The following is a 12170-nucleotide window of genomic DNA, read 5'->3' on the forward strand; positions in this document are numbered from 1 at the left end:
GGATTTTTTTTTGAATTTCTGAATTAAATTTAAAAATTTACTAATATAAATATTAAAAAAATTAAGAACTTAAGAATTTAAGAATATAAAAATTTAATAATTTAAAAATTTAAAAAAGATAAGAATTTAAGTATTTAAGAATTTAAGAATTGAAGAATTTAGTAATTTAGGAATTTAGGTATTTATGAATTTTATAATCTGAAAATTTAGGAATTTAAGAGTTTAGGAATTTGAGAAATTAAGAAAAACTTTAAAAGCGTTTGTACCAGCCTTATTTTATAATTATCTAATATTATAATTTAATAATATCATAATTTCATAAGTTCATTATTTTATAACTTCATAATTTTAAAATTTAATAATTTCAAAATTTCATGATATCGTAATTTCATAACTTCATAATTTAATAATTTAATAATTTCATTTCTCTTGGCAAATCCATTGTTAGAATATCCAATTACATCAAAATAAACTATCGTCATCAGGGGTGACATTGGGTCTGGGGGGTGAGATTGGGTCATACAAATTTCTGTATTTTTGTATGACCCAATCTCACCCCCCAGACCCAATGTCACCCCTGATGACGGTATAGTACAAATCACTCCAAAACTATATTAGGTTATAAGAATTACGAAATCGTGAATTGATTATTTACTAATAAAAACTAATAAGGCTTTCTAGTCAGAAATTTACCAATACATTCAAAGTATGTTTACATTACAGCTGGAAGTTTGTTTGCATCAGGTTTCCTATCTCTTTCTAGCAAAAATTTTATGACAGGCGACATCTAGCTGGTTTTTTTGACTGGCCGCCCGATATTTAAGCCAACATACTTCACAGGGCTGTGACAGCTCGAGCTCGATCATTGTTTGCATCAGGACACTGTGACGAGAAGTTCGTCATTTTTGAGTTAAATTATATTTTTTTCGCTGGGCCTAGAAAGCCTTATTGAATTGAAATTGAATTAGGCTTTCTAGTCATAAATTTACCAACACATTCAAAGTATGTTTACATTACAGCTGGACGTTTGTTTGCATCAGGTTTCCTATCTCTTTCTAGCAAAAGTTTTTTGTCAGGCGTCTTTTAGCTGGTTTTTTGGACTGACCGCCCGATATGCCTGCCAACATACTTCGCAGGGCTGTGACAGCTCGAGCTCGATCATTGTTTGCATCAGGACACTGTGACGAGAAGTTCGTCATTTTTGGGTTAAATTATATTTTTTTCACTGGGCCTAGAAAGCCTTATAATTTCATATTTTCATAGCTCCACAATTTCACAATATCGTATTGTTATAGTTTTATAATTTTAAAATTTTAGTATTTCTACTTTTAGAATTTGTGAGTTCACAAAAAGAATTCTCAACATTTCTTGACCGCGTTCCTTCCAATCTGCACACTTAAGCTTGTTAATCCGTCGAAACGTGTAGAAAGGTAGACAAGATTGCAAAACTTTTCTGAAGGGCAAAACATCACTCTTTTTTGACAGTTGTACACCATCAATCGTATTTTTTGTGTTTCGAGCAGGTAACAAAATATTAAACAAGAGATTTTGCGGAGGAGTTTCATAAGAAAATATACAACTTTTTGTGTGGAAATTTGCGAAAATTGTCAATTTCACGATTTATTTATTAGACACGTATAGATTGTGCATAAGTTCAAAGGTCAAAAATGGAACAAGTCGACTGCACCTCAGAGCAATCGGACGCTCCAGCAAACAATGCCGAGCCGATGGATCAAGAACCTCTGCCTGAAGTTGTAGATTTGACGGAAGATGTCGATGTCGAAAAAGATAAAGGTAAATATTTCTTGGCATTATCAAGCATGCAATAATTATAAAACTATTCTAGAACCAGAAGTTCCTGCGAAAAAGCGCAAACCAGTACGCAAAGCGAAGGTCAAGCGCTTGACGGGAATGAGAATCGAACGCTTCCGGTTCCTCCTAAAGCAGGGCTACCCCTTCGAGACGGCCTTTTACGGTGCATGCAGACGGCCCCACTTTGAGCTTGTTGCCTCGAGTGTGGCCTTGGGCGCAATCGCGCGCCGTTCCGAGCAAGATCCGTGGATGTACGAAATGCTTTATCACGATGAAAAGCGCAATGAAAAGCACAGTTACAGCGGCCACTTCCGGCAGTCTTTTCACACGCTCATCGAACAGGGTGAGTCCGTCGAGGATGCGCTCGCGTTGGCGAGACGCGAGACGGACACCCGGACGGTGCTCGAAACTCCGAACGGGCTGTGCGATCCGAAGACATTTGAGGGGAAGATACGGATAATTATCGGAAGTACGCGTCACCCGGAGGAGGGAATCACGACGGAGGAGTTCCGACAAATTATAGCGGAAATGAGGACCAATTTAGCTAAAATTAAAGACATTCGATATATTCCGCACCTGGTTGAATGCACGCTAGTTCCCGGAACCGGGTACATTTTGGTCATTTGTGGCGATGCCATCACCGTCCGCTGGGTTCGATTGACCCTCAAATGGATGACACTTTGGCCGGGGGCGTCACTTTTCATGGTGCGTGAAGAGAAATTCCTCGCATCCTGCATCATGACCCTTTCCATCCCGGATGGCATCGCGAGGAAACTCGGCGACATCATGAAACAGCTGAAGGTTCAAAACCGTAAAGTGAAAATAGACAAATGGTCGGTTCTGACGGCCGAGCAGCTGGACAAACAGAGACTGAACAAACTCACAATCATGCTGCCCCTGAAGGACCTTAATAAGCTCAAAACATTAAACTCACCGCTTCACTACATCAACCACAAACTCAGGCTCGTCGCGCCGGAAGACCGGACAAGCATCGGAAAGCGTGCCCTCTTCCGGGGATTTTTCCGCGTCAAAGACATGGAAACAAAGGATCTGTTCAAGGAGATTGAGAGTGCAAACGAGGGCGTCGCCGTGACGGACGAGTGGAAACAGCTTCACCGGAGGACTGGCCGGATCATGTTCTTCGTGGACGCCGCTTCGGCCCGAGCGATCCGGGCGGCAGGCGACGAGATAAACTTTCAGTCTACCACGGTGAAACTAGTGTACCATTCAAGAGTTTCGGAGATTTAATAAAGATTTTTTCAATATGCTAAATGTGAATTTGCATTGGATTCAGAGCAAAAGAAAGCCTTGTCGATTTTCTACACTACATTACATATAAAACAACACAATGGTTGGGCTTTTGTGTAAAACAAGCTAAACCCGACAAACTTCGTCTTGTTTTTTTCGTTTCTTGACGTTTTTAGCTTGTTTGCTTATTCAGCCTCCTGTGATCAAAATGTGATTCTACGTAACATTTCCCATACAATCTGCAGATTTTCCGGAATCGGTTACAGAATGGCCAAAGTTGTCACTTTTTGGCGTAAGAACCTTCCTTGGACTTGTACGAACCTAACGCAACAAAAAGCACTTCTATCCGACGCTCCGTATTGAACTGTGAAAACAAAACTGTTGAAATTTTTAATATTTATGTAAAATATTTGAGAATTTTGCTTGTAAATCATCATTTTCCGTGAAACGTGTGTAACTTTTTTTTCGTTCAATCTGTGCTCTCCTGTTTAGCGTGTTAGTTGTCAAACTTTGTTTTGTGCACTGATAAAGTTGGTGATATTTTTGCATGGTGTTTTATAAGTAACCAAAACGCATCTTAAGGTCAATCTTCTCATTCAAAGTAAAGAAAATGTAAGCATACGAAGCATGCTTTGTTGTGTGAATTTAATATAGTTTTCATTATTAATCTTTGTTGAGATTTTTGCGGCATTTTGGTGTCAAGCTGTTTGTTTTGAAGGATATGGCATCCTGGAGCAAGGTATGTGGATATATAAGGTAAGACGGATTTCAGCTGCAAATTTAATCGGATAATCATTCGGAAAATCTCATTAAACGTCAAATTGAATCGAAAAACTTATTTCGTTAAATTTATATTTGTTAAAAATATTGCAAAAAAAGAAAAAAAAAGCTGAAACATCCGCCTTACCTTAAATAATCCAAAAACTTTGATCCTGTCGGCGACAGCAATACACGCTTATGACAAATCAGCTCTAATTTTAAGATTTTAGAAATCTGTTCACACTCTCAAATTTACTTAAACACTTGTGTGGCTTGTCGTTATTGACGTGGGATAACGCTTTCATGTTTTAATTTGAATAAAAAAATCCAACATTCGTGAAATTTTCCTATCTTTTCGAAAACAATATTTTCAAAAAAATAATAATAATAATCAAGAAAATTTCACAAGAGCAAAACATTTGAAATATTATTAAGATCGAAAAATTTAACGAATGTTTCATTTTTCATCATGAGATATCGGCACTAGAAAATGATCAAAAACATCGATATTTTGTATTAAAAAAATGCTAGAATTTAAGGAAATCAGAACCATAAATTTCTGCTTTGCCTTCCTGGTGCTTCAGACGGCTATAAAATATTTCAGTAAAATGTTTCACATTTTTGGTAAACTCATTTTTTTGCCTTCCTCACCTTACTGAGGCAAGGCTATAAAATCACTCGAAAACTGAACTTCTCAATTAGACCTCCTAGACCCACCTTCATGTATACCTATCGACTCAGAATCGAATTCTGAGCAAATGTCTGTGTGTGTGTGTGTGTGTGTAGGGATGTGGGTCTGTGCACCAAAAAATATGCACTCGATTATCTCAGCACTGGCTTAACGGATTTGGACCGTTTTGGTCTCATTCGATTCGTCTTGGGGTCCCATAAGTCCCTATTGAAAATTATGAAGTTTAGTAAAGTACTTCAAAAGTTATGCTAAAAAAACGATTTTAACAAAAGTCCGGAAGATTGTAAAAAGGGTGGTTTTTGTAAGAAACCCCAGCATGTTATACATTTTTAGAAAGGTATTTAAAAGACCTTTCCAACGCGACCAATACATTAAAGATCTGACAACCCTATCAAAAGTTATTAGCAATTAAGTGTTATTTATGCACTTTTTGGAAGCCGGATCTCAGATATCACGATGAAAACGTTGTCCGGATCTATCATGCAACCCGTCGTTGAACAGGTAATCAAAAGACCTTTCCAACGCGTCCAAAACATTGAAGATCTGACAACCCTATCAAAAGTTATAAGCACTTAAGAGTTATTTATACACTTTTTGGAGGCTAGTTCTCAGATATTTAGATGAAAACGTATTCCAAATATATCATGCGACCTATCTTTGGATAGGTAATTTAAAGACCTTCCCACGAGCGTGTCTATTTTGGATAGCATTACCCTTTGAATGAGAGGAAGGCACCAACCACCTAAGGATGGATTAAGTAACATTTTTTAAAATTGTTTTGGCTGCCTGCCGGAACAAGGCAGAACAGTTCAAGGCTCTGGGAGAGCTCATGATCAAATACGTATACAACGGATAAGCTACCTCGTGCAGCGCTGCTCTTCGGCGTCAACAGACAAAATCATTCTCTGATCTAGCTTCAAGTTTTCCTCTAACTATCCCCTTTCTATAGCAATTTTGTAGTTTTTTTTTCTTGAACTTTTTCCTACTTGTGATTAGTTTTTAGATTAACCAATTGTGTCGAAAGACAAATTTATCAACATATAGCTGAAAGGACCTCCAAATCTCTATTAGGTTTTATTTGCAAAGAAAATTGTGAATTGATTATTTACTTAATAAAAACTGAATTGAATTGAATTAATTGTTTTGACATTGACTACAGCGCCCAAACTAATTTGAAATGAAAGTTGATGTTAGGATTCATCCAATAACACAGTTTCGACAATTATTATGCGAACTTATATTCAAATAATTGATAAAACAAGATGAAGGGTCCGGTTTTCGAAGCGTCCGGGAATTCGAATCATCACGTTATGAAATTTCGATTTTTTTTTTACAGAAATCACAATTTTTCAAAAATTTATTACTCGGCAATTTTGTTTTACCATACTTCTCTATAGCTCAAAGGTTGCGGGTTTTTGTCCCTTCAAACATATAAAACAAGCTCGAAAATAGAAAAAAATACAGATTTTGGAAAATTGAGTGTTTGTGAAAAAAAGTTAATTAAAAAATCGAAAAAAAAAAATTCCGTGTGTCTATTTTCTTCTGCGTAGTCTTTATCAATTAGGTTTTACGCCGTGACGTCATTTGACAGCTCGTGTGCACTGTTTAAATGGTCTTCGTCGATTTTCGAGGAATTTTCCCGAACAAAATCGACGACCGCATCGAACTGTGCTAAGTCCATGTAAACAGTGCACTCCTTTCTAACCTCCAAATCGAGTCGGCGTAAAACCGAATAGCTACAACTTTGCCGAAGACAAAATGGTTTCTTTGATCATATTGGGGAAGGCAAAATCAAAAAATACAAAAAATAAAAATGGTTTAAATCGGCTGATTTTGTAGATAATTGCTCATTACTTTAAACTAGAGAAAATAACATAAATCAGTTTGTTGAACTCATTATTTTATTTTAAGTATGTTTGACAACAAGATATGATTTTTCTCTATCCTCAGCTCAACGATGTCTACCCTGAAAGGAGCCGCTATCGACCGCTTCCTCTATCTGCTGAACAGACGCATTCCCTTCCCGGTAGCGCTCCGAGAGGCACGCAATCCAGAGTCAACGCTACTTTTCCCAGAGGATGACCTGCTGGAATATCTACACTCACATCCCGATCCGTGGGTGTACAACACCGTTAAGGCCAACAGCACCGTGTTTGCCGCTGATTTCCGGAAGGCGTTTAGCTACTATTTGGGTTGGGGTAAAACCATCGAATGGGCGGCTGATGCTGCACTGCGTCGAGCAGACTCGATGGCAGCGACACGGTACTCCCAACCGCCGATTCGACGTCCGCAAGCGACGAAATTGGGCAAAATTCGATTGGCATTTGCCAACACAAACGGAGCGCCCGTCACCCTTGAAGAGTTCTCTGCAGTGGCGGCATCAATCAGGAAGAAAATTGAGCGCAACAAAGATATATACAACGAGGAGCTGGACATTGTTCCGCACATCGTGGATATGAACCATATGAATATGTTAGGCTACATACGAATCAAGTGTGTCGATAAAGCAACTGTTCAGTGGTTGGCTAATTTGCTGTCTTTGGCTCCAGTGTCGAAAAGTGAATCAGTTCTTCTGATGCTCGAGTGGAAATTTCACCGTTCATGCATTTATTCGGCCAACCTCGAAAACAGTGTTGATGACGACGCCGTTACAATTATTGAGAATCTTAAAAAACATAATCCTGACGTGAAAATGTTCAACTGGACGATTATTTCTCGACATTTGCTGGAAGATCAGAAAACCGTATATATTCATGCTCTAATTCCTAGGTATAATGTGAAAATTCTCCAGCTTAAAAATAACGAGCTAAAGTACAAGCAAAGCAAGGTTAAATTTACGATGCGTACGGTAGATGAAAGTATCAGAAAACCGGAGAAAGTTGGTCTTCAAGGCGTTTTTCCTGAATATGAAGGCAATTTTCTAGAGATCATCGAGAGCGAAAACGACATTGACACCTTCAAGTGGAAAGTAGCTAAGCACGGTCAACTCACGGAGAACGGCGTAACTTACGTTTGGCTAAGATTCAAAGTCGATGGACTCTCGGGGGATGTGATCAAGCATTCCAACAATGAGATAAGCTTCATGTCGCAAAAAATTACCCTTTATAAAAAACTGAATAAAACGTGGATTGCAAAATTCAAAAATGAGATTAAACAATAATTTTGTAAAATACTCTGTCATAAAGCTATAGTAAAATAAAATGAATTGAATTAAATTGCATCTTCAACTTTAACTCTGTATTTAATTTTTAACAACACAAAATGTCACAATTTTAGCATGACTGCTTTAATCTCTTAATCGCCACTCATAAGAATAGTTCAGTTCTATGTTTGAGCAAGTACACGTTTTCATGTAAGTTTTAGAAGCCTTTTTGCCGATTAGATCAAATGATGATAGAATATTTTGACAATCCTAAAAACTCAAATATTACTCCAACCTACAAATATTTACAAAAAAATAACTGCGCAGGCTCAACTCGAGGGGAAGCGTGCAGTTTGTGGTCCCCAGAAACACGTGCACTTCGATTTTTTTTTAAATAGAACCGAATGGTTTTTCTCCAAAGTTTGTATGGAGAGTTAGGGCGGTTCGTCACTTTTGCATTCAAGCAAAAACTGCATGGAATATGTGGAAGTAGCGAACCGCACTAATTCTCCATCTAAATATTTTTGAAAAATTCGTTTCTGGGTACCCCAAACTTCATGCATTCCCTCAAGTTGAACCTGCGCAGAAATTTTGTTGGTCGGTGTTATTCAAGAATGAAACATTGCATAATATTGAACGTTGGTTCATTTGAAATGTAAGTTTTGATTAAATAAAAAAAATATTGTTTTAGAAATGATCGGAAAATTTCACGAATGTTTCATATTTTAACATTGAAAATCGAAACATTAGTTGCTGAGATATCAACATTAGAAAATTGTGTGTTGTTTGGGTGACTTGAAAAAATCAATTTTCTTGTTTCTTTTTGTTTTATCCGCTTTACCTCAGCAACCAGTGATCCAATCTTAAATGATTCTTAGACGAAATTGTAGGAAATTTTCTGAACTTTTTAGAAAAAAATATTTTCATGAAATAACAATCATGGACACTATTTTAAAAAATAAAAAAAAACCCGGATTTTTTTGGACAAAAAATTATTTTGAATGGATTTATTTTGAGAACAGTGCACTTAAAAAAATGTAAATTACTTTTCGATTGCAAATTCGATTTAAGTTTTAAAAAAATAATCAACAAAATTTAAGTCCGAAATAATTTTTTTTTCCAAAAATCAATTTAAAAAAGTTCTAACTCGTTGGCTTAATTTTGGTCCATACTTCTGAACAGCTTAAAAAATGCGGGGTTTTGACCCCTGAAACATATACAACGAAAAATTCAAAATTAATTAAATACGGATTTTGGAAATTTTAATTTTTGTGAGAAAAGTTTATTATAATATCACCAATCTTTTTCCGTGCACCTATTTTTTTCTGAATAGTCCTCATAAATACCTACAACATTGCCCAAAACATCAGATCAATAAAAAAAAAAACCTTGGAAAGTTACAGATTTTCGAATATTTACGTACAATTTTTGTATGAACAGCTGTCAACATTGTGTGGAGATTTGTATGGGTTAACCAATGACACAAAATGGCTTCTTTGGTGATAGGAAAGGCCCCATAAAGTTTGAGCCAAATCATAAAATATAAGTAAAATCAATTTCAGAGTTTGGTGGAGACTTGCTCAGTGAGTTTATTCACATGCATGGAAAACCAGGTATTTAAGGTTTAACTAATATGTTTGACATACTGAAATATTTAACTAAATAAAAAAAAATAAAATAAAATGCCTTTACAATCAAATTAAATCAAATCAAATTATTCACTATACAGTATTGCCTTGGCGTTCTCGATTGCGAGATTCCTACTCGAAACTAGGTGTCGGAAGGCTTGATTGTTGAGGCAATTGAAAACCTCTTTTTACACCTAAACTTCCCATCCACCCCGGAATTCGAACTGATGACCTTTGGATTGTTAGTCCAACTGCCTACCAGTGACACGACTCCTACACCTGGACTGAGCTATCGACCTAACCCTCTAGGTTAGACCGGGACCAACATTTACTTCCCCGTCCGACGGAAGGCGTGGTCAGACAAATCTCGTCTCGAAAAATGCCACCGGGACCGTCTGGGATCGAACCCAAGCCGACTGTTTTAGAGGCAACCACGCGTAACCCTACACCACGGTGCCTTTACAACAAATCTAAATACTTCGTCACAAGAAATGTAAGAAAATGTTAATTCAAAACTCCACTTCAGCTGCTTCAACTCCGTTTGAAAAAGGTCAACTTAATCGTAATTCTACGTCAACATCAAAATGTAGCCAATTTTGAGTAGAACTTATGCGCCCGATCGCATTCCGCACAAACATGAGTAAGCTTCCCACACCGTGTACAATGGCGCGCGTCCAACACGTTGCTGAAGGGTTTGTTTTCGTCGCTGGATTGTTTACAATCGCTTTTTTGTCAAAGCTGCCAAGCCGGGTGCTGTGAATTTCGCGAAAATTTAAAGGAGTTTTTGTCTGTTTAATTTCAGTCTTATTGCAAGGTAATTTTAACAATCATTTAGTTTTTACTTCACGTGTTGATGTTTAAAACATTTCTTTCACTTTTCAAATCCAGACAATGCTGGACCCGTTCTATTTCAAGGGTGTAAAAGCCGGACGTTTTGTGTTTCTGATACAAAACGGTTTCGCGCTCAACAAGGCGGCCGAGTTGGCCAAACAGTCAAAGTTGATCAACGAAGTCCAGGAGGAAATCATGCTGGCCGCGCTGCAGTCCAAAGGCGATTCTTGGTTGTACGAAACGGTCAAGCAGGAAAACCTGATCTACAGCTCCGAGTTCCGGAAGGCCTTCTGCCAGCAGGTCGACTGGGGAAAATCGATTGAGGATGCGCTGGAGTTTTCCGAGCGCAGGGCGGACAATGCGGTGGCCTTTGCAACCGGCGATGGGGTCGTACGGCCAGCTCTGTCCAGATTCGCGGTCAACATTCGCCTCGTGATGTGCAAAGCGAATCGAGCTTCGTTCAACGAAGAGCAGTTCAAAATGATCACCTTCAAGTTGTGGCGCAAAGCTCGAAAGGGCGAAGACAGTGAGTTGCCACACTTTGTGGAGTGCACGCTCGTTCCCGAATCTGGCCACATTCGGCTCGTTTGTACCGACATGAAATCAGTCGACTGGCTTACGGCTAACTTCTCCCGAATGGAGCTGTGGCCGGGAGCGTCCATTTGTCTGATGCGCGAAAAGAAATTCCTCGAATCGGAGATATTCTCCGTGAGTCTGCCGGACAGCGCCAATGACGAACTCACCTGCATCTTGAAAAACCTCCAAAATCAAAACGTCGAAACGGAAACCTCAAAGTGGCACGTCCTAACTCGCCAGCTACATCCGGACAACACAACGGTCGAACTGCTGCTCATGATACCGGCCGCGCAGGAACGAAAACCCAACGAGGACACCACCTTCGAGCTCAACTACAAAGTTGGCCGGGTAAAATTCACCGCCCCCGTGCACGGACCGGAAGAAACCCAAGTCGCCTTTCACGCCAACTTCCCCGAGAGTCTCCGGATGAGTACGGAGGCGATTTTCAAACGCATCGAGCGGGACTCCGGGGGCACACTCGACACGAGCGCGTGGAAGTTTATGCACCGGCGGGAGGGCATGCTGAACTTTTACGTCGATGCCAAGTCGGCGGAAGTTCTCGAGCAGACGCACTACGAAATCAGCTACAAATTCCAGAAGGTGAAATTTGTTCCGGCCACCTGGAAGGACCGGGGATACAAGGGCCAACCGAACGCGACGTCTTGATTTGTGGGAAATTGATTTAAGTCTGACTACGAAAATTGTATTTTTCTCTGAAAACTTCGTTAAATAACATTCTGATGCATGTGGTAATAAAGAATTACTGAAAACTGGAGAAAAATGTTTAATTTTTGCAAGAACTCCATCATTTCAATTAGATGTCTGATTTATTTTAACTTTCACTCTCTACAACTCCTCGGGCTTTGATCTCAAAATTCGCCAACAAATCATCCAATTTTTGATCTTTGAATAATCAAAAGCACGCCGGAGTGGGGAATAATTTAAAGTAGGGTAGGGTAGTCATCAATGAGACACTTTTGGTTTTCAACTTTCAACGATTTTTCTAATTTTTTCATCAGCATGTTTTAATGAGCTTTTAGTTGCATTATCATTCTTTTAATGTGTTCTAACATTGACAAAAATATGAGATTGATCCGACATCTATAACCAGAGTTATTCAACTGTCTCATTGTAGACGCACTTGGCAGGAACAATGAGACAGCTGGGGAACATTGAGACACTCTACGAAAATCAACATTTTTCTAGCAAAACATCATGTTTTTGTATTGTTCCATTGCAGGTGACTTGCCTTGAACATTTTAGAGCAATTTTGCCAACATGAAACTTTTAATAACAAAAGTTACACTATAAAGTATTTCAATTTTGTAAAATCCATATATTAATACCAAATAAGTTTGTATTTTTGGTTAAATGAAGTTTAAACTCTGTAAATATGCCAAAAATCACTTTTAATTCATGTTTTGAAAGATTTCCATCGATTTTGAAAAGTTTATTGAAGAAAAATCAAAGTGTCTCATTGTTA

At 38.3% G+C, this 12170-nt stretch overlaps 2 protein-coding genes across 2 annotated transcripts; both read left to right on the forward strand.

Moving 5' to 3' along the window:
• The first annotated feature begins 1541 nt into the window (after positions 1–1541).
• LOC120428987 (uncharacterized) lies at positions 1542–7743 on the forward strand. The gene is made up of 3 exons (XM_039594125.2): positions 1542–1794; positions 1847–3672; positions 6461–7743. The coding sequence occupies exons 1-2, from the start codon at positions 1668–1670 to the stop codon at positions 3058–3060; spliced, it is 1341 nt and encodes a 446-aa protein (XP_039450059.1). The 5' UTR covers positions 1542–1667; the 3' UTR covers positions 3061–3672; positions 6461–7743.
• A 2207-nt stretch (positions 7744–9950) lies between these two features.
• LOC120428988 (uncharacterized) lies at positions 9951–11457 on the forward strand. Its single transcript, XM_039594126.1, has 2 exons — positions 9951–10094; positions 10169–11457. Exon 2 carries the CDS (start codon positions 10172–10174, stop codon positions 11351–11353), a length of 1182 nt encoding a protein of 393 aa, XP_039450060.1. The 5' UTR covers positions 9951–10094; positions 10169–10171; the 3' UTR covers positions 11354–11457.
• Positions 11458–12170: the final 713 nt, after the last annotated feature.

The sequence above is a fragment of the Culex pipiens genome, chromosome 3 (genome assembly GCF_016801865.2).
Source record: "Culex pipiens pallens isolate TS chromosome 3, TS_CPP_V2, whole genome shotgun sequence".
Lineage (NCBI taxonomy): Eukaryota > Metazoa > Arthropoda > Insecta > Diptera > Culicidae > Culex > Culex pipiens.

Bases quoted from the DNA above. Each gene is read 5' to 3' on its own strand.
- LOC120428987 (XM_039594125.2), top strand. From the start codon at position 1,668: ATGGAACAAGTCGACTGCACCTCAGAGCAATCGGACGCTCCAGCAAAC. The intron at 1,795-1,846 runs GTAAATATTTCT...AAACTATTCTAG, and splicing joins CGATGTCGAAAAAGATAAAG to AACCAGAAGTTCCTGCGAAA.
- LOC120428988 (XM_039594126.1), top strand. From the start codon at position 10,172: ATGCTGGACCCGTTCTATTTCAAGGGTGTAAAAGCCGGACGTTTTGTG.